The sequence below is a fragment of the Dipodomys merriami genome, unplaced genomic scaffold, assembly GCF_024711535.1.
Source record: "Dipodomys merriami isolate MVZ:Mamm:240054 unplaced genomic scaffold, mDipMer1.0.p SCAF_3, whole genome shotgun sequence".
Lineage (NCBI taxonomy): Eukaryota > Metazoa > Chordata > Mammalia > Rodentia > Heteromyidae > Dipodomys > Dipodomys merriami.
Window position 1 is genome coordinate 47,519,701 of NW_027204492.1, and position 27,850 is coordinate 47,547,550.

General features: G+C 34.0%; 1 protein-coding gene across 4 annotated transcripts in view; it reads right to left on the reverse strand.

The window, feature by feature from the left end:
* Diaph2 (diaphanous related formin 2) overlaps window positions 1-27,850 on the reverse strand; it is an 812,745-nt gene that overhangs the window by 479,492 nt on the left and 305,403 nt on the right. For all 4 annotated transcript variants that reach the window (XM_070040099.1, XM_070040098.1, XM_070040100.1 and 1 more), the window contains one exon: window positions 867-968. In XM_070040099.1, the coding sequence (XP_069896200.1) occupies window positions 867-968 (102 nt within the window). The remainder of the gene's footprint in view (window positions 1-866; window positions 969-27,850) is intronic.

The window sequence follows — 27,850 nt, forward strand, 5'->3', positions numbered from 1 at the left end:
GTGCCGTCCATGACCTTTTATCTTCAAAGGTTAGCACATAAGCTCCATTGCTGTTTATTTATTTATTTATTGGTGGTTAATTATAGGTAAGAGTCGCATCGAGTTTCCTGCCTATGCTGGCTTTGAACTATGATCCTTGGATCTTAGCCTCCTGAGTAGCTAGGAATATAGGGATGACCAGAACCTGTCTTTGACTACATTCCTAGTGAAAGGAAATTGATGAGATTTTGAATCTGATTCTCTATAGCACACTCTATTACAAAAAAAAATCTTCTACAATTAGAAATACTTGATGTTTTGAAGTTTCTCATGTATCATGTTTTGGTGTCCTTAGAATCTTAACAGTCTACTCTATTGTCATAAACTTCTAAATTTAATGCATAGGGGAAAATATGTCAAAGTACAACATAGATGTAGAAGGTCAGATTAACTATTCAGCTATTTTAGAAAAGTCATAATTAATGGATGACTAGTTCAGTAATCAGTTTTAATTTGTTGCAGTTAATTTCTCTGATTGCATCACGAACACTTCAAACATAACAAAATAGCAATGAAAAGACTTGCAGAGGTTGACTAGGGAGTACTCTAGTCAGAAGGGAAAAAATTAACATTTTTCCTTCAACTCTGCTGTATGTTTCATTAGTAACAGTATTTTTCAAAAGTTTTATCCATCTAAACTGACCAAAGCTGAAATTATAATTTTGCCAAAATGCCTGTAATAAAACATAACTCAAAACATATTTATACAGAATATTGTTGCTAGAAGACTCACTGTGGAAATAAGTTACACACTTTTAACTTGCATTCAACAGCCACTAACAACATTATCACTATGAGAAATAGTAAATGCAGAACATTTTACATACATAGATTCTGGGCTGTTTTGGTATCCAGAATCCTCAATTCTTTCATTTTCTTCTTTATAGGCACAGCCTTCTTTTCTTCTGAAGCTTCTGCACTTTTGGAAACTGAAAAAAAAACATTGAATCATAAACAATTATGGTATTAATCCAAATACATGAAATAACATTAGTAAGGTATATTAACTACATTAATAAAGCTCATTCTGAAATCAATATATGTGTTTATTTCATTAATTCAGAGAATAAACATAAAAATATAGAACTGCTTAGAGGTTTCCCTACAAATTAAATATCAGGACTTAACTAGAAAAGTTAAGCCAAATAAAACACAAAATCAATTGCTGCCTAACGTACAACATTAATTACTTCTTTACAGGTACCTACAGCAGTGCTGGAATTAAATGTACAGCAAAATCTCACTAATATGTACTAATTGAGGAAATAGGGAAGACATGCATTTCTCCTAAAATATGCTAAAATTGAGACATTTATTTCATTCAATGAACTTGCTTTAAAGTACCTAAGATAACCAACACTAAAGAGGTTTCCATAGAAAAATCCCTACTCTTTTGTATGTCCGTCCCCCACGGTATAACCCCTGACTAGGGATACAGGTGGACCCATTGCAACAATGAGATGTACAAGACATTATGTAGAAAAATGAACTTTACAACTTTGGCGGTGGGGTGGGGGGCGACACAGGGGAGATGAGATGGCAGTGATGGTAAGGGGAAACAAAGGAGGAGGCAACAATGCTTGATAAGAAATGTACTCATTACCTTGCCCATGTAATTGTAACCCCTCTGTATGGTATTTTCACAATAAAAAAATTAAAAAGAAAAAAGAAAAATCCTTGCTGAATCTGCTTTGAAGAACAGCTATGAAGCAGTCATTTACATATACATAATTGGAGAAATTCAATGATATGGTATTTTCAGTATGTTAGCTTGGTCTCTTGTATTATTTTAAAGATGTTACTGACTTTTTTAGAACAAAAGACTTACCATTACTTTCATTACACGGTTACCCTCTCACTCCAAATAGTTCAAAATACTGGTACTACCAGTAGTTGCCCTGTCAGCAAGTATGGGTCAAGCTACTACATAGTAACCATCTGCCTGTTCTTTTTTTAAAATTTATTTTATTGTAAAGATGCTGTAAAAGGGGGTTATAGTTACATAATAAGGTAAGGAGTACACTTCTGCTCTCTTAAAAAAATAGAACCAAAAATCAATGTGGTTGTCTGTTATGAAAATGAATCATGTGTCTCAATTCTGTAGTTATCACTGATGGTGCTCATCAGTTGACCTATTCCAAAGTAAAATAAGGTTTGTAGATAATGGAATAATCAATTCAAGAGAGAAATGGAAAGCCAACACTTACATTCCAATGGCTCTTGTCCCAACAATAATCCTGCTCAATTTCATCACCAATTCATATGTCTATAACCATGCTGCTTTCTCTAATGAGTGTTACAATTATCACTACATTCTGAGACAATGATACTATTATGAAGTATAACACAAATAAATTGTTATTGTTGTTTTTTTAGAGTAAAATCTCCACATATTCTTAGATGAGATTTTCTGGGTTTCTGTTTTGTTTTATTTTTGGTTGTTATCTTATTCTTGGATATTACCATCAGGGAAACGTTCATAGTATATTATAAGATACATGAAAATATTGTAAGCCTATTAAGATTCTCTTTGCTTTAATAGTGTAAAATAAAGAGAATTAAATTAGTATAGTAGAGAAAGAACAGATATGTAAATAACAAGTTTTAAGAGTTCTTAAATTTTTAACAGAGTGACAAGTCTGAATTTATATACAATCTCTGAGTAAAAAACATAATAATTACACTTGAAAATTATGGTTCTTATTAAAAGTATCAAGTAGTTTGTCATGTTGACTGAATGTACAGTTATTGCTAACACTGGAAGAAAAATTACGTTTAACCTATTTCTTTTTGAATCTTCAGAAAATATTCCACAAAGGATATTTCAAAGGGCAGAAAGGCCTTCTGAAGCAATAATCAACATTTTAGCTTAGTCTAACTTTTAAGGCACAGTCAACTTAAAACAACTTTATAAAGAATTACATGACAATTCAATAACCATTTCTTTTGTCTATTAAAATGAAATGTGTGAATCATACTAGCAGTATGTCTAGAAGTATTTAGAAAAATTAATTCAGTAAAAGGAACAAGTCAAGAAAATTGTTTTGATCTCTCAATTTGCCCTAAATTCAACTTCAGAAAACTACAATGCTGTACCATGAAGGATATATAAAAATTGTTCTGTAAAACAACAGTCTCCTGGATGATACAGGCATACATGAGTCATTAGTGTGAGTTCATTCATTATCATATTTTCCATTAAAATATAGTTGGAACTCTCCCATTTTTAATTGGAAAAAATGGTTTAAAATTAAAATTAGATGTCTCAAATAAAGTTCACAGCATTAAAAAAATCTTAGCATATTTTCCTTGTATTATATAACTTGGCATACATTCTAGGATCAAAAGGCAATCAGAATTTAATGTCTGAGCTGTGCTGTTTTGAGAATTACTATAGTATATCATGTTTAAAATAGTTCCTTAATAGGCAGGGGTTTTAAAACAATCATGTTTTTGCCATTATTTCTGGCAATTCACCAGTGGCTAGTATTTTGGATGGCTTCCTATTTTTAAAACATATTTTTTAGGAGAAATAAAGTTTATTAGGACAATAGTCAAGAGAGACACAGCAGGCAGGTAGCTGGTCAGACAAAGGGGTGGAGCTTCACACAAACAGGGCTAGGAGTGGGGGTTTTGCCTTTGGTTACACTACTTTTGGTTTGTCATTCTCTGGGAATCAATTTCTTGCACCAAGGTATAATTTCACATGTGAGAATGGCTCCTGGTTTTCATATCTGTGTTTCATCTGGCCCACTTCCCAGACCTGAATCACTTCCTCATTCCATTTGGACCTTGGTATTTCTCTGTCTGCCATGTCACCTTAAATGGGGCTCCTCAATGTCTTCCTCTCACAGAACAACAAAAGCTATCCTGGGTTAGTGAGGGGGAAGATCTCCTCTTTTATAACTTCTTCAAACTGGGCAACATCTTTAGAGACGCAGCCAGACTTTTTGACATCTCCCCAAAGGTAGGAAATAAGAGCTTGTGGGTAGTTTTGAGCTCCACTTTTATTTCTTTTTTTGTACATTTTTTATTGTAAAAATACTGTACAGAGGGGTTACCATTACATGAGCAAGGTAATTAGTAGTTTCATATCAAGCATTGTTACACCCTCCTACCATTCTTTCCTTCCCTACCTCCTCATCACCTCCACCCCTTTCCCTGCTTCCAAAGTTGTAAAGTTCTTTGTCAACATACTGTCCTCCTTTGTTTTTTCCCTACCATCTCTTCCCTCCCACCTCCACAACTAACCCCCACCACCCAACTGCCAAAGTTGTTGTAAAGTTTGTTTTCAACATAGAATTCAAATAGTATTGAGAAGTCAAATATCCTAATCCTATTCAAGGCTTCTTAAGTTAAAAATCATTGGTGTTCACAGTTACCCCAATATGTTGCTTGTACTTAAATAACTTTTCTCTCTGTTTTCTAAGTCTTAGAAAACTGAAAATAAATAAATTATAACATATCTATAATTACTTGAAATTATATTGATTTGACTTTTGTATAAAAACCTCCAAGAACTGACTTTGTTATTAATTGCTCTAAAGTCCACAGGTTCACAGTACAGCCTCTGGATAAATGTGATCTCCTCAGCAAATGAAAACTTATATTGCATCTGAGTCTGAATCCAATGGATTCAATTAATTAGAGTGCTTAAAATAACACTGCTAATCGACAGAATAATAATGAAACATTATAAAATATGGGTAGTAAGAATATAATGATGGGAATAATAACAACACTTGTATTATTGTTAAAGATATGTTCACGTCAAGATACTCATTATCTAATATAAAATGTCTACCGAGTATTCTTTTATTTTCTTCAATACATGGATTTTACAAGCAATTTTGCCATAAATCTGTTCCTTTAAAATGGAGGGATGCCAATCAGCATAAATAAACAGAGTCATACACTTTCCTCAATCTAATTTAGTCAATTTAGTCAATTACCAAGAATCCCGTATTAATTCTACTAATTTCAGCTATCCTAGTGGATGCATAGCACATGTGGCAAGATGTTCATCATTCCTAGAAAATATTAAGATATTTTAAATGAGAATACTTGAAGATTTACATAGCTACAACTAGCCTTAATGATGATAGTATTTTTATATAACTACTTTAGCTTATCTAAAACTTCTGGTGAGATAGATTCTTAAGTGTCAAAATCAATGATAATCATCCATCAATTTATTCATTCAGAAAATATTTGCTAAATGTCTGTATTTTCACCTATCATGAGCATACAGAAGCAGTTAGGACTGAAATACTCATATCTCATGGTCATACATAAACTACTAGTTACAGAAAGTGTCAAAAATTATCTAAAATTTATAATTTTCTTTAGTCGTAGCAATATAGTTGAGTGAATATAATTTGAATAGTAGGGAGGAAATATTGTATTGCATTTTATTATAAGGAAAATGTGAAATATTTGTCCTACATTATATTTGTCCTACATTATAGAAAAATTCTGAGTAAACAAAAATTAACGTCATATTCATCAATTAAATGCTTAACTCTTAGTTACATCTTTACAAACAGAAGAATTGTGACCTACACTGACCATGCATGGTAATACTTGCCTATCATCCCAAGGCCTGAGAGGAATAGGTAGAAAGATCACAATCCACAGCTAGGCCCAGGCAAAAGTACATGATCTTATTTGAAAAATATACTAAATCAAAAAAGACTGAGAGAGGAATGGTGCAAGTGATAAACTGCCTAACAAGTACAAGACCCTGTGTTTAAACTTCAGCATTATCAAATAAATAATTTTAAAGAGAGGGCTGATGTATATAGATTTGAACATATTTTATCCATGCATATTCAATTCATGGTATGATTTTACAAACAAGAAATTCTTTTTAATGCATTAGCTGAAAAGGGTATTTAAATTTCAATTCATATTTTAATCATGTTAAGATGAGGATAAGAATGACAATGGCAGACAGAAAAATCTATGAGTTCTGTGTATGATATCAGTGATGTTTTTTAATTTGGTATTTTTGTTCTCTTTGTGAATTACACTTGTGTTTTCATTTCTGGAAATATACAAAACTTATGGAAAAATGGGCAAAGATAGAAAAAGATACACACATATAACACAAAATTGAAAAAGAGTACACAAAAGAAACCAACACTATCACAATCACCATCAAAATCAACTGATATTAAATATATTCTTTGTACCTGGAACTAATTAACTTTTACATCACATTAACAAAGTCATTTTACAAATGAAAACAATGCCATTTAGCTACTAATGCAAAGATGCTCACAATCATTAGTAATTAGATAAATGTAACTTAAAATATCCAAAGGAAAAAAATTGTCATGAATTTGTAATTTTATTCATATTTCATACCCAAGAATAGTGGTATGTCCTTATAATCCAAGAAATCTGGAGGAAGAGGAGGAGGCTCTCAAGTGTGAGGCCAGTTTAGGCTACATAGACTCTGTCTCAAATTCTTTGTTACCCAATCAAGGCTTACTGATTAAATCCTTATTAGGAATATGGTCTCAAAATACTAACTACTAATGATGGTGTACAGAAGTAAGATTTTGGTGATGCTACTATTAATAGGAGAATGAAAAATTACACATCAATTTTAAATAACTATGATACAAAGTATGTTTATCATAATTACAACGTAACCACACATCAAGTAGTCAAGGAAACATGTATGTGTACTATAGCAGTGTTCATAGCAGTAAAAAATTACAAGCAATGCGCATGGCCAAGTATTAAACAATGGATAATGTGTGGTATAATAATATAATGGAATACAACTCCATATCCAGCAATGAGTACACAATAGATAAATATTTCAACAAGGACAGATCCAAATCTAACATAGAGTAGAAAAAAATAAACATGGTGGAAAATAGCATTCACAGTAGAATATCATTCATTTAAATTAAAAATAAAACACGGGCAAATGTCATGTATGGTTTATAGATGAATCTACATAGTACTCAGCAGATTAATGGCAGTGATTGCCTTAAGGGTGGGAAGTGATCCTGGAATAGAAAGAACTTTGGAAACATTTTATACCTCAAATCTTTTATTCCAATAAAAGCAAAGATCTGTAATAAACATAACTAAATGTTAACATCTACTACCTGTACATGACTGGACTGGGAAGCCCCATAAATAAGCCTCTGTGGACAATCACCGATAGCTCCTGCCTGTGATCCTAGCTACTCAGGAGGCTAAGGAGAATTGTGGTTCAAAGCCAGCCTAGGCAGTACAGTCCCAGTGAGATACTCATTCTCCAATTAATCACTCACATACCAGAAATGGTAGAGGGCTAATCTTGAGCACAAAGAGGCTCAGGGACTGCCCAGGCCCTGAGTTCAAATCCTACAACAGGAAAAAAATAAGAGCCTATGGAATTTTCTCATGGGGCTTGGGGGAATACAAATCACGAACAAATTACACAAAAACTCCAAAACATTTTTACAGAGTGTAAACTGAGAGCCTTGGTATTTCCAAGGACCAAGTGTATGGACACAAGTCCTAAGCAACACTGAAGACAACAATAAGAATACAAGAAACAACCATTTACTTTGGAAAGTCAGCACAATCTTTTCTTCAAATGTGTTCGAGTCTATTTTGTAAGGAATAGCGTCTTTGCTTCCCAAGTCTTCAAAGGCAAATCTAATACAATATGCAGTAAAAGATTGCATGGCTGTCTGTCTCCTTTTTCATCTTCCCTATTATAGCTGTGAAGCTTTCCCTTCCCATGTCACTTACAGCTTAATAGTAAGGCATCCAACAGAAAAGTACATTCGATCCTGACACCTGTGTAGTACCTGAAGCACTACTAGGAATGACATTATTAACAGTGTTCCTGGAATTCAGAGCACATTAAATAAGACTAATGGGTCTAATGGTAGGAATCACACATACACAAATACACACACACACACACACACACACACACACACACACACACACACACACACACACACACACACACACACACACACACACACACACACACACACACACAGAGTAATGATTAAGGAACAAATCTCACTAGTTATAGTTTATACAAGTAACCCCAAATAAGGAAGCACATGTTACTGTAAATTAACATATGCATAACTAATATACTTGCACACCTGTCCATTAAGCCAATTGCTGAACACTGCTAAATGTCACCAGAACACTACGTTTAACAACATGCATAGCTAATGTTGTATATTTTCAAATGGGCCTCAATAGCACAGCAGGTAATGTATATTTTAGGAAGGGCAAATAAGGATACTTTAGGGTTTTAAGAACAAATTTCACTTGGTTTTACTGGTAATTTTAATGCCTAACATCAGGTATCAGGGAATGATTCCTAACTAAACGTAGAAATTGAAAATTAAGGTTTTTGACATTCTTTCTGTTCACCATTAACCTATATGAAGTTTCTTACTCAAGCTGAGTCCACTCTTGGCTTTTTAAAAACTATCTAAAATTTTTCTGGCTACCCTAAATACTTAGAAAACTTCCTATTATGTTAACTTTCATTAATTCATGTCACAAATCAATGAGTCAGATAATAAACTCAAGGGGTACATGTGGCAAACACAAATGAATGTACTAAGAAAACCAAAAGAGTACGAAATATGATGGTAACAATATTGGTTAGGGCAATAGGCCATTTGTTGCTGAAAATACAGTTTAGGTTTTCATCATACACAAGCTTTTTGTATTTAATGTGGTCATTCTCAGATAGGTATAAATACTGCACTCAGTATTGCTCAACAAAGAAACAACTGACATTAGCTTCTTGGTTTTCCTTCTCCTCTTTTGTCACTTTTTTAAAATTATCTATACCTTTTGTCTTGTATTTAAGTATCTGTTTGGAGAGCACAGAAATGGTTGGACAAAGGGTGAATAAATGCAGCAGTGATACTCACTAGATACTATGTTAAAAATGAACTTTACAACTTGTGGGAGGGTGGCAGGTGAGGGAGGCAGCGGGCAGTAGGGAAAAACAGAGAAAATGAGAGAAGAGGTGACACTTTTCCAAAAGAAATGTACTCATTAGCTGACATATAACTATAACAGCTCTGTACATGAACTTTAAAATAATAATTTTTTAAAAGGATGCAGTTAACTTTGCTGAACAAGACTAAACATGATAACATCTTGAAATATTTGTAGGCAGGGTCTATTTCTGGTACATTTGAGCATATCCATATGTAGAGATCATCAGGAATTCATTGATAAAATGAGGCTAAAATGAGGAAAGTGTCATAAAAGAAGCTGGTTTAATATTTACTTCTCATATTTTGGCTATCTAAACTTGTTATGCAATAAACTTCTCAAATTAAGCGTATCCTAAACCAGTCCTAATGTTAATCCCTCCCTGTCCTTTTCCATCTTTTCCATTTCAACAAACAGCAACTCCATTTTAAATAGTCAAGCACAGAGAATATGGAATTATCATCTCACAGTTCATATCCCTCTCTTATATAAATCTAGTACTTAATTAATTAGCATTACCTTTGCTGCTACCTAAGTGTTTTAAGCCACCATCACTTCTGACTTAGGATATGATAGTATCTCATAACTAATTCCCATTCCACTTTTGCCAACTTCACGCTGTCCTAATAATCAATTACTTAATGTTATTACTTTGCTGAAAATTCTCTACTGACTTTCTGTCTTCCTCGAATGCCTCTTTTATTTCTCCTGTTGTTAGGACAACAAGACTCATGACTAATGACCCTCTTCTCAAACTAATAGGCATTTCTGTTACAGTAGTACGCTTCTGTGAAGAATGTCTGACACCATCTTTGGGTTCTTCTTTTCTCTTTTCCCATTTACTTGTAATCAGTATTCTAAATATTCTAAATATATTCATATCTACTAATTTTCAATGAATCATTATAGGTAAGCCCTTAGGAACTGTGCCTTTTATTTTTTTTTTAATTTTATTTTATTTTATTTGAGAACATACTGTACAGAGGGGCTACAATTACATGGACGGGATAATGCATACATTTCTTACCAAGCATTGCAGCCTCCTCCTTTGTTTACCCTTCACCTCCCTTCCCAGCCTCCCCCCTCCCCCCACCCAATTATACCCCCCTCCCCCCCCCCACACCGACATTGTAAAGTTGGTTTTGACATGACATTTTGTACTTCTCATTGTTGCAACAGGTCCACCTGAATCCTTAAACGACTTGTTTGTCCCCATCTCCTCCACATGTTATACTGACATCAAATATAGTGAAAGCGGGGGTTACACTGTGGGGGAGGGACTCCCACACTAAACAGGCACTGGTGGCTCACATCTGTAATCCTAGCTACTCAGGAGGCTGAGATCTGAGGATTGTGGCTTAGCAAGCTCAGGCAAAAAATTCTGGGAGATACTTATCTCCAATAAACTACTCTGAAAAAGCTAGAAGTAGTTCTGTAGAGTGCTAGCCTTGAGGAAAATGAAGCTCAGGGACAGCGCCCAGGTCCTGGGTCCAAATCCCAGGAATGGGGTTTGAACTGAAGAAATTCCTGCCCACACTGAAATAATTGCTCTACAGGCATATAGCACAACACCAGGATGACTCCATATATACTCTTGAAATTTACAAAGAAAATGAAAATATTATAGACAGCAATCCAGAAAAGTCTTCTGTAATTTATTGCAAACTTCAGAATCAAACAAGGAAAACAAAACTCTCAACAATTAGGACAACACTAATGACAAATAATAGTTTTAATGAATGATAGGGATCTTCATGGAACACTTAGTCAATTTTAAAATTAACGAACCAGATATAATTAAGTGAAGGAGTTTTCCATGTCTTTATTTGTACAGTTTCTCATTCTGTTAGGCATACAGAAGTTGTTAAAGTAAAAAGGTTTAATGGACTAATTAAAACTGTCTGTGTATATAATAAGTGGTAAAGTGCCCTTGTGACAGCTGTATCAATAAGAGGGTTAGAAGAGAAAACCAGGAAAAAATCTGCTATTGAAAAAAAAAGTAAAAAATAGTTTAAATAATTTATTTCTGCTTGGGAATTTCTCTCTTCTTTATCAGGTCACTGAAAACAAGCAAGATAGTTAAGGACATGAAATATGTGCAATAGGAAGAGAGAATACTTTATTCAAAGCTCTTTTCTTCAAAAAGGGAAACCATACTCCAATGAAAGCCTAGTTAAGTTTGACAAAATGCTAAGCTAGTACACTATTGCTGAGTGTCCTTCCCGTTGCACACTAAGTAGTCACTTTAAAGTTTGTGTGTGTTACACCAATAGATCTCAAGAAACAAATCCTAGTGAAAGTAGATATTCCTGAAAATAACTTGGTTTTATGTCAAGAAATTTTCTTATACTGCTAGCTAGTAGCATGCTAATGCCACCTATAAAGAATAATGATCATCTGAGTTCAAAATAAAAGGTATTTCTCAAAGAAAATTGAGTTAAACAATTCAACAGGCAAATTCAGTTTAATATTGATCCATTGATAATCACAAGTGGTCTCTGTGTATGTATATTATAAATGTATCACTGTTAGTTGGCTACAGTTGAACAACAAACTTCCATGAAGTACTTTATTCTGTGAAATGCCAGAAATACTTTAGAATATAGGCTTTTAAGAACTAAAACTAAGGTAAAATAAAATAAAATGTGCTTGGATGTGGGCCCAGCTGAGAAAAACTGTCTCCTGTGAGAACTAGATTTTAATAATACCCTATTTGTTGCCATAGAGCATTTTAACATTAGTGTAAAAGACAAACTATTGAAGAAGAATATGCACTTAGTAATTTACAGTGCAATAATTAGCAATTGTCTAATTACTGCCTAGTGCGTACCTTTTATTATTTTTGAGGCCAAGAGTTAACTAATAGAGGGCTTTTCATTGTTTATAAAGGAATGTATGAGATAAAAATCAATGTTTAAACTGAATATTACTCAGATGCCTTTTCTATCCTGCAAATATTATCCTTGCCCATTTTTTTCAAATCTGGAATGCACATAGACACATTAAAATTTCAAGGAAAGCTGGGCATTGGCAAGAAGGCCCAGTGCTGGTGGATCACTCCTGTAACCTTAGCTACTCAGGAAGCTGAGATGTAAAGATTGCATTTCAAAGCCAGGCCCGGCAGGAAAGTCCAGGAAAGTCTTCTATACAGAGATCCATCAGAAAATAAGAAGTGAAGCTGTAGCTCAACTTAGTAGAGTGTGAGCCTTGAACAAAAGAGATAAAAGAGATAAAGGAAAGAGCCCAGGCCCTGAGTTCAAGCCCTAAGAACAACAGAATAAAACAAACAAAAAGATGAAGTAAATATGTCATATAAAAATTAGAATGAAACCTGCATCATGTTGGGGAAAAAAATCAGAGATTCCTGAAAGATTTACCAGACAGTAACTAAGGATAAAAGGGAAAATAATAGTCCAGGTAAGAAACAGCTAGTAATAGAGAGAGCAAATAAATTTGCCTGGATCAAGATGGCAACCTGCTGGCTATTGTTCCTAGGAAACTATTTCAGACCTACTTTCCTGGCCATTAGGCTGGCCTTTACTTCACCTAGTCACTTTAGTACTACCACTATGGGGGATTATTGTTGCTTCGCTCCTGGCTGCCACCCAAGTGTTCCTCTGCTTTTAGCATAGAATATTTTGAATCTGAACTTAAGCATTGGTTATAACAACTGAGAAGGAGAAAGAAGGCATTACATAAAATGTGTAACTGGGTGTCAAAAAGGACAATCTTTTTAGTTTCAAACTGGCTAAAAGGAAATGATAATTTTTTATTTCTTCCTAGAAAATATTAAGCATCATGAAGTCCATGTAAGGGGAAATGTCACAAAGAAAACCATTAATCTATACAATTAAAATTTATTAGCAATATATATATTTGAAAACCAAAATAAGGTGTGACTTTCAATAAAAAAAAAGAAAGAAGCACTAATATATCAAGATTTCCATTTAGAGCTCATTGAATTAAAGGAGAAGACACTTTAAAGAGCGTGGATTGCCAGACATGGGTTACTCCCACCTGTAATCCTACCTAGTCAGGAGGCTGATATCTAAGGATCTTGGTTCCAACCCAGTTTTGTCAGGAAAGGCTTGGGATTCTATTCACCAAAAACTACTCAGAAAAAGCCAGAAATGGCACTATGGCTCAAGTAGCAGATTACTACCTTTGAGCATAGGAAGCACAGGGATAGTTACTAGGCCCCAGGACCAGCACAAAACAAACAAACAAACAGATATCAGGTATCGGGTATACTAGGGAAAAATGAAACATAAAGATCAGTAAGGATAAGTGGATATGGAAATGAAATTTCTTAACATGAATCCTGATATCTTGATTCATATATAGATATATACATGTATGTGTATATATGCAGATATGTACACAGATATACACATAATTATTAATGTTACATCATGAATTATTGTTCAGATGATATGCTGTGTGCCTAATATAGTTAAAAGTTTATGCGTTCTAATCCTTTTTTTTTTTGGTATGTGTATGTCAATCCTGAGCCTGGGAGTTGTCTGTCATATATTTCATCCCAAAATAGTGCTCTACTACTTGAGCCACAGTCTCAGTTATAGGGTTTTGGAGGTTTTTCGGAGATAAGACTATCCTGCCTGGGCAGGCTTCAAACCTCAATGTTCAGATCCCTGCTTCTTGAATACCTAGGATTACCAGCATGGGCCACAGTGCCTGGTTATGCATTCTAATCGTAAGAGGTTTTTGTTTATTACTTACTGGGGATAAGTATAATGAAGATAGAAAAGGTATGACAAGACTAAATTGGGTACAAAATGCTACGGTCTCACCTTACACATGTATCTATATTGTCCTACTATTTTATCTATCCATTAATGCTCAAATAAAATAAGTCATCATTTTCTCTATGAAAACTCCTCTACTTGCCTATAGCACTCACAGGAAGGTCGTTTCCACATACTGGATACCTTATTTAACATTGACATATGCACTTTATTATTTTACCTAAGGTCCAAACTCACAGGGAAAAGAACTTGCTCTATAGAGTTTTATCCCCCATCTCAATACTACCTCCAATCACATCTGCAAAATGGCACTCAGAAAATACAATGTGAATAAAATGTTTGAAACATTACAGGTGAAGGAAGATAAAAATACAGGAAAGAGCATATGTATTTGATTATCTGGAGTCAACTGAAGACTAAACAATGGGGATCTTTTAAAGGCAGGTTCAGAGAAAAAAGATCATCCAATTAAGAGGACAGAAAGAAGAATTTAAAAAAGTATGAGAGTCAGAAGTGCACTTACCATCACAAAATGTTTCAATAAGAAAAAGTATCAAAAGTAACAAAAAGGTCAAGCATAGAAAACAGGCATTTCAGGGAATACACAGCAATTTCAAAGGAACTATCATGACAGAAGCTATGTTAGAAAAAGCAAGAAAGGCCACACACAGGAGGCATTTCATAAAAAAATAACTTGAAGCATGGTGGCAAGATGACAGAAATGAAGCCACTTTGCATAAGCTTACTGATTACAAAAAGGCATCTGATTACCAAATTCAAGAGCAGCTTTTATGCTCAAAATAATTTCAGAACAAACCCAGCATTCAATGACTTACTCAGCAAGATCAATAGAAACTGTGAAAAAGAGATTATACTGTTCAGCGATCCATGTTGCATCAATATCTATAATGGAATGAGACAAGGTGATACAATGGCCCAACGCTTCCTGAAATTGCTCTTTAACAAAATCAACCAGAAATATAAACTCCACATAGACAAAAAGCAAGTACCACACCTACTTTTTAGTGATGACAAAATAGCATTTTACAAGGTCATAAGAAAAGTAGCCTGAAGCAGTAAACCTATAGAACCAGACTGGAATGATTGTTTAGAAAACTGAAGATGTGCATAATAAACAATGCCCATAAGCCATGCCAACACTTTGGCAAAGAAACATGATAACCACATTTTATCAGAGTCAACAAAAGAAAACTAATATGCTAAGTGGTAAATGACAGAAGCAGCAGCCTATATGCCATTTTTATTGGCATATAAAGTTAGTAGAGAGAAAACTGCTACTGAACATTGGAATGCTACTTAATTCTATTAATATTGAGGCTACACTAATACATGAAGTATTTATCAACAACACTGGCTGAAAAACATAGACTGGCTGACACCCAATTACCTATTGTGAATGTGTGAATTCTGACCGTATACAGGCCTAATGGTAGCTATTAAATCTTCCCTCTACTCCAAATACAGATGGACCAGGTATTTGGCCTGGCAATAAAACAATAGGTGGCTTTTACAACTTAGGAACTGCCTCTATAACCTTATTAAGTGAAACTATTTTAATCAATTAAATTTTCTGGGTCTATTTAGTTAGTTAAAAAGCATGTGTCTCAATATCAACCCAATAGAATTTGAGAAATAGTTAAGTTACTACTGGGAAGGAGGCAAGATGTAACCAAAGGAATAAAAGAATCTTGGAAACACTAACTAGCCTTAAAAAATTTTAAGAGTTGGCAGGTGCAGGCAGCTCATGCCTGTAATCCTAGCCACTCAGGAAGCAAAGATCTGAGGATACCACTTCAAAGCCAAACTGGTGAGGAAAGTCTATGAGACTATTAAGACTCTCATGTGCAAGTAGCCACCAAAAAGTCAAAGTGTAACTAGCTTGGCCTCAAGTGATAAAATGCAAGCCTTGAGCAAAAAAGCTCAGGGATAGCTCCTAAGCCCTGAGTTCAGGCCTCAAGACTGACACAGCATTATTTACCATAGCTAAGATATGGGACCAACCCAGATGCCCCTCAGTAGATGAATGGATCAAGAAAATGTGGTGTATATACACAATGAAATTCTATGCCTCCATCAGAAAGAATGATATTGCCCCTTTTGTTAGGAAATGGAAAGACTTGGAAAAAATTATATTAAGTGAAGTAAGCCAGGCCCAAAGAAACATAGGTCCCATCGTTTCCCTTCTTTGCAATAACGAGTATATCTCTGAAACAAGCAGAAAAGGCCAGATAAATTGATGTTAGGTGAAAAGAACCCCAAGATAAGGACTCAAATGGTTTTTCTTTCTTGCTATTGTTTCTAACATATTTAAAAGATATTTCTTTGTTGCTTTGTATGTCCCTCCCCCATGGTATAACCCCTGTTTTCACTGTATTTGATGTTGGTATAATTTGGGGAGACGAAGGGAAAAACAAATTGTTTAAACAGTGATAATGTGGACCCATCACAACAATGAGATGTACAAGACGTTATGTCAAAAAATGAACTTTAAAACTTTGGAGGGGAGCAGGGATGGTTAAGGGGAAACAAGGAGGCAACAATAAGAAATGTACTCATTACCTTGCTCATGTAATTGTAATCTCTCTGTATGGTATTCTCACAATAAAAAAACTTATTAATAAAAATTTAAAAAATTAACGATCAATATGATTATCAAATTAACATTTCAAGTAAAATCTTTAAGTTTTATATAAATTGATTCCATCTTCACATGTCTCTATGAGCCCTGTATAAATGTAGTAATTTGGTTTTCTATTGGTTGCTATTAATAATGTTGGTTATCTTATCTATTTGAAAAGCATGTTAAAATGTTTCCAAACCCTTAAAATTTATTGTATTAACCCATCAAAATGCCACAGTTAGTATTAAAAAAAAACTTACACTTGCACTAATGAAGTAACTCTGTGCTAATTACTAATGCAAATATGATTCAAATCTAGATCCATATCATTTCCAATCCACACTCAAGCAACTACAACACACTGCCTATCAATTAGTTAAGTGATCTGTTGTGAAACACAAAAAGGAATGTCTGCCATCTAATCAGCATACCTATAAAGACCAATTTACATTCAATGGTCCCTAACAAATGCATTCTATAGAGTAAGCTGCCATTAAAAAAAGAAATTCTTCAGTTACAGATAAATATAATAGGCACAGCAAAATCCATATTAAGAATGATAAAAGGAAAAAAAGTCTGGCTTCACAAAAAGAAGAGAAATCAATCCACAGGCTATCTACTGATGTACTAAGCAGTAATTCAAGCATGAGGCAATGACTTAACTGGTTCCCAAGACAAACATCATTATTCACTGGCAGATTTGGGGCTCCAACCTATTAATAGATGTGGTCTATAAAGACCTAACTCAGTAAAGAATCTTGCTTAAGTAAGTCCAGTCATTAATAATCCATTGCAAAACAAATGCATACTCAAAAATTATATAAAAATCTTCCCTTCTATTACAACATGGAATGAAATTTCCAGAGCAGAAACTACCTTTGAGAATGTTTTACCTCTTAGCAAAATAAATAGTATCAAAGCAATAACAAAAACCTGTCAAATACAGTAAGTCAAAAGAGGCTATATTTTCGGGAGTTATTCAAAGCTGGAATTTACCACCACATCAAGGCTCTCATAGCTATAGCCTCAATAGTTGGCCACACTAAAACCATTTAAAGCATAAATCAATGAAACTGAAATACACAAAAACACATAATTTAATAGACGAATGAGAACATTGTTACTTTAGATGAGAAATATATTAAGAAAGTTTTGATCTTTGCTCTCTTCACACCTTCATAGAAAATATCCCACTGAATTTAGGATTGGAAATTACATAATCCGAGTTGGGGTAATCTTTCTATCTTTCAACCATATTTATTATGATCCTTATATATACATCATTACAGATATATAACTCCACACTGGAAACATTCTCTTCAGTGTCTTTGAAGACCACATTTTCTAGTAAATAATCCTGCTTCTCACGATTCTTTGAATTTTCCATGTTTTTATTCTGTCTACTCTTTACATATCATTGACCTAAAAGTCCCCAAGCTCTAGAGGTTTTACTTTACGTTCTTATTTTGTATTATCCAGTACAGTTATTTGAATAATTAATTTTTGTGCTTACATTTTTCAATTCTTTATCATTAGCCCAGACTTTTCTTTTACACAATTGTGTAACTTTTCCAAAGGACTTTCAAATGAAGGTTCTCCAATATGAACATATTCCTGGTTATCTCATTTTTTTTCTTTTTTCTATTTCCTACATGAATGAAAGGCATTGTAACCCAGTACAGCTCATAAAAGGAAATATGAAATCAGCTGCTACTGCTGAGTGCCTCTCTAAGCTTGAGTTCCTCTGGTAAAATTCTGCTTCTATCCCTTCTGTCTTACTTAGAATTTCTAGTAATTATTTCCTGAGTCAAACAAGCATTAATACACTAAATTCTGCAATATTATAAGCAAAGTAAATAACAGTTAAAGAACAATCTCTGTTTTGAAAGGGAGTTGGGGGAGGGAAGGGAGAGTAGGAGCAAAACAAAGGAGAGAGTAACAATGCTCAATAAGAAGTACACTCATTACCATACTCATGTAACTGTAACCCCTCTGTATAACTTCTTCACAATAAAATAAAATTTAAAAAAATAAAAAATAAGTGTTACTAGAGAAAAAAAGCAATGTATTAATATATATATGAGGTACGAAGTTATAAGACTTCAAGGACTTTGTTTTGACTTTCATTTCTTTTACTTTTCCATTGGAATTTCTTCTAAACTTAATTCATTCCTGGTATAATATTTGTAACATTCTAAGATGTTATTACTTATCATTTAATTTTTCTTACTAACCATGAAATAAAGCTTAAGTTATAAGCGTGGTATTCTAGACATTTAAAGGGCTGAATTAAATCCACTAAATATCTCAGATGAGCCAATGTTCCAGCTACAGCTGAATACTCACAAAACCTGTACAACATCAGGAAATTACAAGTTTTTAAACCTCTGTTTAATGTTCTTTGTATCCAATCTTCTTCAGCCTCAACACATTTGGCCTGATGGAAATACTATCTGCTCAGGGATACTTTCCTGACCTCTTCCAAGTAGACTTAATTATTCCACCCTATGAGCCTCTCTAGAATTTTATTCCTATCATGGATATACCATTTAATATACTGTATAATACTGCTTCAGAGAGCTCCCTCATTCACTGTGAGTACCTTACATCTATCAGCCATGTCTTGCCCATCTTTACCATCACTAGAACTGAGTACAAAATTGACTTACTAAGCACTGAAAATAAAGATTGTTGAACTGAATAAAAGTATTGTGTGTGCAAACAAAACAAGAAAGAATGACAATGCCCCATTTGTTAGGAAATGGAAAGACTTGGAAAAAATTATATTAAATGAAGTAAGCCAGGCCCAAAGAAACATAGGTCCCATGGTTTCCCTTATTTGCAATAACTAGAAGAAATCAAAGACAAGCAGAAAAGGTCAAAAGCTATGTACATATGACCATATAAGTTGATGTGAAGCGAAATGAACCCCTAGATAAAACAACTTATTTTTTCCTTTCTTGCTACTGTTTTTATTGTATCTAAAATGTACTATGTGATTTTTTGTTTCTCTCGTATGTTCTTTCCGCTTTGTATAACCCCTGTTTTCACTGTATTTGATGTTGGTGCCCTGCATCTTGTATATACACTTTTCTAATTTGGGGAGGGGAAGGGAAATTAGGAAATGCTGAAACAAGGATATAGGATAACCCATTGTAACAATGAGATGTACAAGACACTATGTAGAACACGAACTTTACAAATTGGAGGAAGAGGGAGGAGTTGGGGAGGTGGAGAGGGAAGGGATGTTATGGGAAAAACAAAGGAGGTAATAATGCTTGATAGGAAATGTACTCATTACCTTACTCATGTAACTGTAAACCCTCTGTACACATTTTTACAATAAAAACATAAAAAGAAACAAACAAAAACACACCTAAATCCTATTTATTAGAAAGTAAAATGAATCCTAATTTGACCCCAAGGTAGGTTTTCATAACTCTTGGACCTTACTACTTATAACTATAATTCAGCTATATATAAGATGTCACATCCATTCATTAGTACATATCACATTTAATAATGGCTACTCAGTGATTCATGTGACTTTTATATTTCCATCCCTAGTAGAAAATATAGCAGGTGCCATATGTATTTCCCTGGTAAAACCCATTATTGGTTTTAGATAACAACAAAGACAGATTTCCTGTGGCAAAGTGCCACAGTGTCATGTCATTCTACAAGACAAGCACAACTTTTTTGAGTGCCTAGAGCCTGCAGTGATTATAGGCAGGCATTTTTACAGTCCTCAGCTGAAAAATCATAAGCCACACACATACAAACAGAAGCACGTGGCATTCATTAAATGTCCATTAATAAGATAACACTTTTTTACACTGAAGTGATTTTGTTTTTTGGGACACTCTTGTGAATAATAAGGGGAGAATGGTGTAAGAGTCATTGAATACATGAACTATTGATAAAATATAATTCTTACCCGTGAAATCATCACCTCAATTACTTTTGAGTTTTCAAGAGGTAGCTGTAATAATGTCTTATAAAATTGTGTGTAATTACCATAAATATATAGGGTTAGAAAAGGCAAGGTACCATAATTGGGACAAGTACCAATATTTCACGTTTAGGAAACAAAGTGCAAAATGGAAATAAAATAATTTTAAGATGTCTCATGTCTATACAAATATAGCTTACCTGGACCTTCTGCGTCTCAAAGTGTGGTAGCATATATATCTTCATATAAAGTAAATTTTATAATATCTTCACAATAATTTTTTTTTGGATTCTGGTAAGGTTTATTCATCGTTTTGACTGGCACCAGGCCATGTTGGCCCTCCACGTGGCTGGGAAAGGCCTGGGAAAGAGAGAGAGCTGGGAAAGAGAAGACAGCTAGAAAAAGAGCTAGAAAAGAGAGAAAAGAGCTAGAAAAGAGAGCGTCTGGGAAAGGTGGGAAAGAGAGAGCTAGGAAAGAGAAGGGAGCTGGGAAAGAGGAGAGAAGGAGAGAAGGAGAGAGCTGAGAAAAAGCTAGAAAAGAGCAGAGAGAGGTCTTCACAATAATTTAAATGTACAGATATGTGGTAACTAAAGTAAGGAAACCCTTGAGGCTAAAAGCTAAGTGAAAAATAAACTCCAATAGACAAAAATCAGCAGAGCCAGTTTGACCTGGAGTGAGTTTCTTAAACACAGAGAACTTTGAGCTTCCCCTTCCAGGCCTCAAGTATGAAGAACTAGAAATCAAGCCCATGGCTTCATGAAAGTGAAAAGTAACAGAAAATGGCCCCATAAGCCACAGAGAACTTATACCTAAGTTTCGCAGCAAATGAGAAATGGAACTTGCTCATTTCCATGAGGTCTTGAAAAGATAATTGGTCACTTCAAATCTTACTGTTAAGTAAGGAAGGTAAAAATTGTCTTTGAAAATTCCTAGGCAAAAGCAGCCTTCATTACAAGATTCTAAAAGAAAACCCTAAGCAAAAACTTGAACATGATTCCAGGATGGTAGCTATCTGGTAAAAAGCAATAGGAATCTTGACTGAGGAATATTAATGTGCAAGTAAGCCTTAAAATATCAGCACAGATAAATCTCCAAGAAAGGCAAGAGACTGAAAATGTTAATAAAGAAGGGGACAGTATAAAAATAACTAAACTAGGTACTGGTCGCTCTCACCTATAATCAAAGCTACTCAGGAGGCTGAAATCTGAGGATCGTGGTTCAAAGCCACCCAGGCAAGAAAGTCCGTGAGACTCTTATCTCCAATAAAGCACCAGAAAAGTGGAAGTGGCCCTGTGGCTCAAGTGGTAGAGCACTAGCCTTGAGCTGAAGAACTGAGGACAGTGCCCAGGACCAGAGTTCAAACCCCATGACCACACCCCCCCCCAAAAAAAGAAAACTACGTAGTTGTAAAACCAAACCAAATGAAATTTCTTTGAATTAAAATCAGGATGTCTATAGCAAAAAAACAAAACAGAGATTTGGATATTCATTTAGTGGAAGAGATAGATAAAAGAATTATCAAAAATATCTCACTGAGTGATTGATGGAGAAAAATAGGAGTTATAAAGAAAATATAGAATGGCAAAGTATAATTTCTATACAATCTAAATTCTAGAAGGTCAGAATGAATAAGACAAGCAGAGGCCATATTTGAGGATATAATGGCTGAAAACTTTCTCAGTATTTATATTCTTTTTCTTCTAATGTTCATTTCCAAAAGCATCATTGTTTTCATTATTGTGATGACAAGGATTATTATTATTATTTGAGATAAAAATCTCAAACTGTCCAGAAACTCCCTATATATCAAAGGCCCTGGTCCCCATGCTCTTTCTCCTTAAGTCTATTGATATCTTCCTTCTAAAATTCTTGAATACTTCCAAATTTCATATCAATTAAAATATGTATTTCTTAGGTTATTTGTGAAAGGCCCTCATGATGCAGCTCAAACAAACTTTTCTAAAACCTGTTCCTCACGTTATTCCCATTCCATCTTCAACAATAAACCTTATGGTCTAATCACATGCTAGGGACTTGATGGCCTAGGAAAATGATATAAACTTCAGGTTTTCAAAACAAAATTGTTGTACTGAACGCATATTTTCTCTTCTATTTCAACCACAATATTAAATGTCTGAATCAGATGTAGCTTTAAAAATCCAACTAAATTCCCTCCACTTCCAGGATAACTTCCATTAGCTCCCCTTTTTGGTGCTTCTCCATGTAGTCCTTTGAAACTAGTATACCACTTGATATTTATCTCATTAACAAGACTTTTATATGGGCAGTATTTAATTAGTTATTTACATATACTCTTAGACATGAAGCTTCTAGAAATAAAATAACTTAGATGTGTGGGTTTTTCTCTTTTCCTTTTTGGTGTCACCTGCATTTGACCTCATAGCTTCATCTGAGCAGGAACTCTAACACTTGAGTTATATCCCCATCCCTTTCTGCTTTGGTTATATTTGAAATGCAGTCTCTTATTGTATCTGGGCAAGGCTGTACCTCAATTCTTTCATTTATGCTTCCTGCCATAGCTGGGATGATAGACATTCACTACCATACCCAGATTTTTCTGCTGAAATGGGGAAACCTGAGCTTTTTGCACAGGATGGCCTTGAACTGCCATTCCTCAAATCTCAGCCTCTGCAGTAGCCACAGACATTACCCAGCAGCATTCAGACCTTAAAATCTATATGGACTACAATAGATAGCACAATATCTTCCACATAATTGGTGATTGATAAATATTGTTAGAATTAACAAATAGCTTGGCTCTTACAGACAATTCCATTTATAACAATTATATCAAAAGCTTTAAATGGGATTATAGGAACTGTAAATCTGTTTATCAGCTTTTTCTATTTTTCTTTTTTGGTTTGAACAGGGACAAGAACATGGCATGTGATACTTATACTCACTTGCTGAACCTCTACAAATTAAGCCATGCCTCCAACCTCATATAAGCTTAATTTTATTTATTTATTTATTTATTTTAATTTTTTTATTTTTATTTTTGTCTGTCATGCGGCCTGAAATCTGGGCCTGGGCCCTGTCCCTCAGCTCTTCAGCTCAAGGATAGCACTCTACCATTTGAGCCATAGCACCACTCCTGGCTTTCTTTTTGGCATATGTGGTGATAAGGAATCAAACCCAGGGCCTCATGTATGCAAGGCAAGCACTCTACCACTGAGCCATCTTCCCAGCCCAGGGATAGGTCTTGAGAAGTATGGAAAATCATAAATCAGATGGACATATTAAATAGGCTCCTCTGGAAATGATCTAGTTTAATGTAACACTCAAAGAGCATAACAAAGTTCTGTTCCCTTAAGCTAAGCCAACTTCTTTGTATGCTTTCACAAAACTGACACATTTGAATAAATACAAAAACGTTTCAATGTAAGTTAGTAAGACTATTTCCTTTCTAGAAAAGAACAAAAACCAAAAAACGTGGTTCAATTGTTTATAACTTGTTGAATTCTCATATAGATGTATCAATTTAAATTAAATCTTTTAAAATACTCGAATTATGCTACTACCATCTAATGAAACAAGTGAGAATACATGGATTCTCATAAAGCAAGAACAATAAAAGGAAAATATGATTCAAAGGGAAGCTTTGGTTTAAAAAAAAATCAAACATGTCAGAAATTGTTTTAAAAAGCAAGCATCTGATTATCATTGTTATAATACTGGAAGAAAGAAATGCTAGTAATTCCAAGATGTGTTTTAGAGAAAAATGTAGCACTAAAAAAGAGGATTATAAAATAATATATTTGAGAGATATGAGATTAAAAGCATATTAGTTTTCACTACTGGATAAAGCATTGACAATAGAGGGGAAAAAAAAAACAAGAAATGTCATCACATCATAAGCCCCACATTGTGACCTGATGAATAATGTATCTGACAATCTGGTGTTACACATTTCGTTGGGTGAAGGAATGGACTGTACCATTAGCATCACTGGAAACACCAGTAATTCAAATAATTTAAAAAGAAATAGAGCTCCCTGCACAGTGCTTAGCTTATAGTAAGTGCTCAATTATTATCTTGAGTATAATAAAAAGGACATAAAGTACACATTTGGGGCTATGGCTTACCATCCGCTATTTGTTGTAAGAACAGTTATCAAGCAATGCAAGAGTAAAGGGAAATTGAGATGCTTCAGAGGAAAAAAGGAATTAAATACAACTAATGTCAGAAAATAAAGTAGACAGAATATAAGACCTGAACATGTAGAAATGTGTTGCAACATATGATACTTCCCAATTATAATACAATATATTTTTTAAGAAAAGAGTTAGCATGCACAGAGTAAACTCTACAACACTGATCTTTTAAATTCATATTTCTATTTTATTTTTGGCTTATATCAATTATGTGGTGGGTTGAATTCATTGTTTTACATCTCAATACATGTTTATACTGAAATGCAAAGATGTATAAAGTTAGAAATATGAACAAATTCAAGAATTCTACTTATTGCACTACACAAGGAATTACTAAAGCTGTATTATGCAGTGGTATTTTTAAAGTGGAAATAGATTCTGCTTTCTCACTAAAACTCCTGGTTTAATTGTGTTGATATTTTAATTCCTTATTTAATTAACTGCATCACTGAAGCAACTCAATTATTGTTAATACATGGCCATTAGATAAATCTATATATTTTTCTTATGTTACTGCTGGTAAGTATTTGCTAGAGCTTCACCTTACACAGTTTATTAATTTTATTTATTAATTTTATTATTAATTTATTATTATTTAACAATTTTAAATAATTCAATTCATTGCCTGCAATTAGGCTACTATATATAGGTATGAAATTATCTTAAATGTGGACCACACTAATGACATATATTTAAAAGTAGAATCCCAAAATTTAGCTTAAATATTATGCCCTAAAAATATTTTTGTGTGTGTTTACCAGTATTGAGGCTTAAAGAGTCAGGACTTGGCTGCGTTCCCTTATCTTTTTCACTCAAAGTTGGCATTCTACCACTTAAGCCACACCTCCACTTCTAACTTTTTACTAGTTAATTCAAATCTCATAGACTTTCTTTTTTGCACAGGCTGGAGTTGAAACATGGTCCTCCGATCTCAGCCTCATGAGCAGCTAGGATTACAGTTGTGAACCACCAGTGCTATGGGAATTTTTAATATTTTGTACTCTGGTAACTTAAAACTGACAATTTTTCTTGTGTTCTAAGAGTAACAAACATATTCTATATAGAGGTAGTGGTCTTCATGAAGATGAAAGAAAACAAAAGGAAATATAGAGATTATATTGTAGATTTGGAAGAGAGACAGAGGAAAGGAAGAAATTAACAGTAGATAAACTTCAGTAGAGTATATATAGAAATGTGATTTGTAGTACTTTAATATGGAAATGTTTGTATGTTTGAAATGGTTCCAAAATAAAAAGTTAAAATATAAGACATGTGCCAAATACACATACCTACAATCCTAGCTACTCAGGAAGCTGAGATTTGAGAATGGAGATTCATAGCTAGTCTGTGAAGAAAATTATTTGAGACTTCCATCTCCAATTAGCCAGCAAAAGGCTCAAAGTGGAAGTATGACTCATGACAGAGTGCTACCCTTGTGAGAAAGGCAAGCAAGTTCATGACACATTGAGTAAAAGCACAAAAATAAAAATTAATAATAATAAAATTAATAAAAGTAAAAGTAAAATCCATGATAAAATATTTTTTCTTATTGTTTTTTATTTTGTTATAGTATGCTACTTCCCTGGTCTTGCTTTAAGGGAAATATTTTTAATGACTAAGTGATATTACCGAATAAAATAAAATCTATAAGCATTAAAGTACACTATCATTAATAGCATGGAATCCTAGAAGGGGTATAAAGACATATAGAAATATAATCTTTGGAATTATCTATGTATATGCCAAGGTATAATTTTGATAAAATTATTAATTTTTCATTAGAATGACATACAACAGAATCTGAAAATCATTTAACACTATCTAGTACAACTCCTTAATTTTCTATTATAAAACTGAGGTCACAGCCGGGCGCTGGTGGCTCACACTTGTAATCCTAGCTACTCAGGAGGCTGAGATCTTAGGATCACGGTTCAAAGCCAGCCGGGGCAAGAAAGTCTGTGAAGCTCTTATATCCAATAAACCACCAAAAAACTGGAAATAGCGCTGTAGCTCAAGTAGTAGAGTGCTAGCCTTGAGCCGAAGAGTTGAGGAACAGTGATCAGGCCTAGAGTTCAAGTCCCACCAATGACCAAAAAAAAAAAAAAAAAAAAAAAAAAAACTGAGGTCACACTGCCCTAGACAAGCAAAACTAAAAGAGCAGAATTTCTCTGGAGCTTTTCTACCTGCTAAAAAATACATTTGGCAAACTTGAACAATCAGAAATATTCAAGGATATTTTTATATACGATTTCTATGAAACTGAACAAAAAACATGTTTTATCCTTGAAACATAATCAAAAAGTTTAAAAGTTGGTAATTATGTAGCTTTATGTACATCATTTTTTATAAAAGTACTATGTAAAAATAACCGAATAAACTAGGAAAATACATTATTAGCATAGCAAGCTACCATTCCACATAAACTGTCTTCATTAAGTGTACTGTTGAAGCTAGAAAAATGCAATGAAATCTATTTTCATTGGCCTACTGACAATGCATGAAGTGATCTGTATTCAGTCATTCGTTTATAAGGTAATTGGTTTGCCAATATTTAATTTTCATACTCTTCTTGTGAAAAAAGTATTAGCGTAATTCAGCTAAACTAGATTTCTCTATTTTATGTTCATGTCTAAGTCACTACCTTGCAGTAACAAAACACATTAGCAATTGATTTGGTCTATTCTATCATCTTTTCAGTGAATTCATCATCCACATTGGAAATATATCCACAGTTTTTAAGTTATTTGTAATTCTTGATCTAGTTCTTATCCCAAATCTAACTTTAGTTGTTCAATGTTATGGTCACATTCTGATCAACAAAATAACAGAACCTCTATAATTCCACCTCAATCACAGTATCTGATGAACAATTTTCCTACTGCTCCAGTTTAATTAAATAACTTGCTAAATACATCTTACTTGGTTATTTACTTATTCATTAATTCGTTTTGTGGTGATAGGATCAAACCCATGACTTTGTTTAGACTAGGCAAATGCTCCATTAATAATCCATTAAAACTCTTATTTTATACCCACAGAGCATCTAGTTCAAATCTTCTTCAGAAACTCGTAATGCATCAGTGATCTAAATGTCTTACAAACTCAGTGGACACTATATCCATTGTGCATTTAATCCCTCAGCAGTATTTATTTCAGATCCCCTTTCCTGGAACATTTTTGTTTTTGTTTTTGTTTTGTTTTTTTTTTTGGGAGGGGGTCTGGTCGTGGGTCCTGAACTCTGGGCCTGGGCATTGTCCCTCAGCTCTTCAGCTCAAGGCTAGCACTC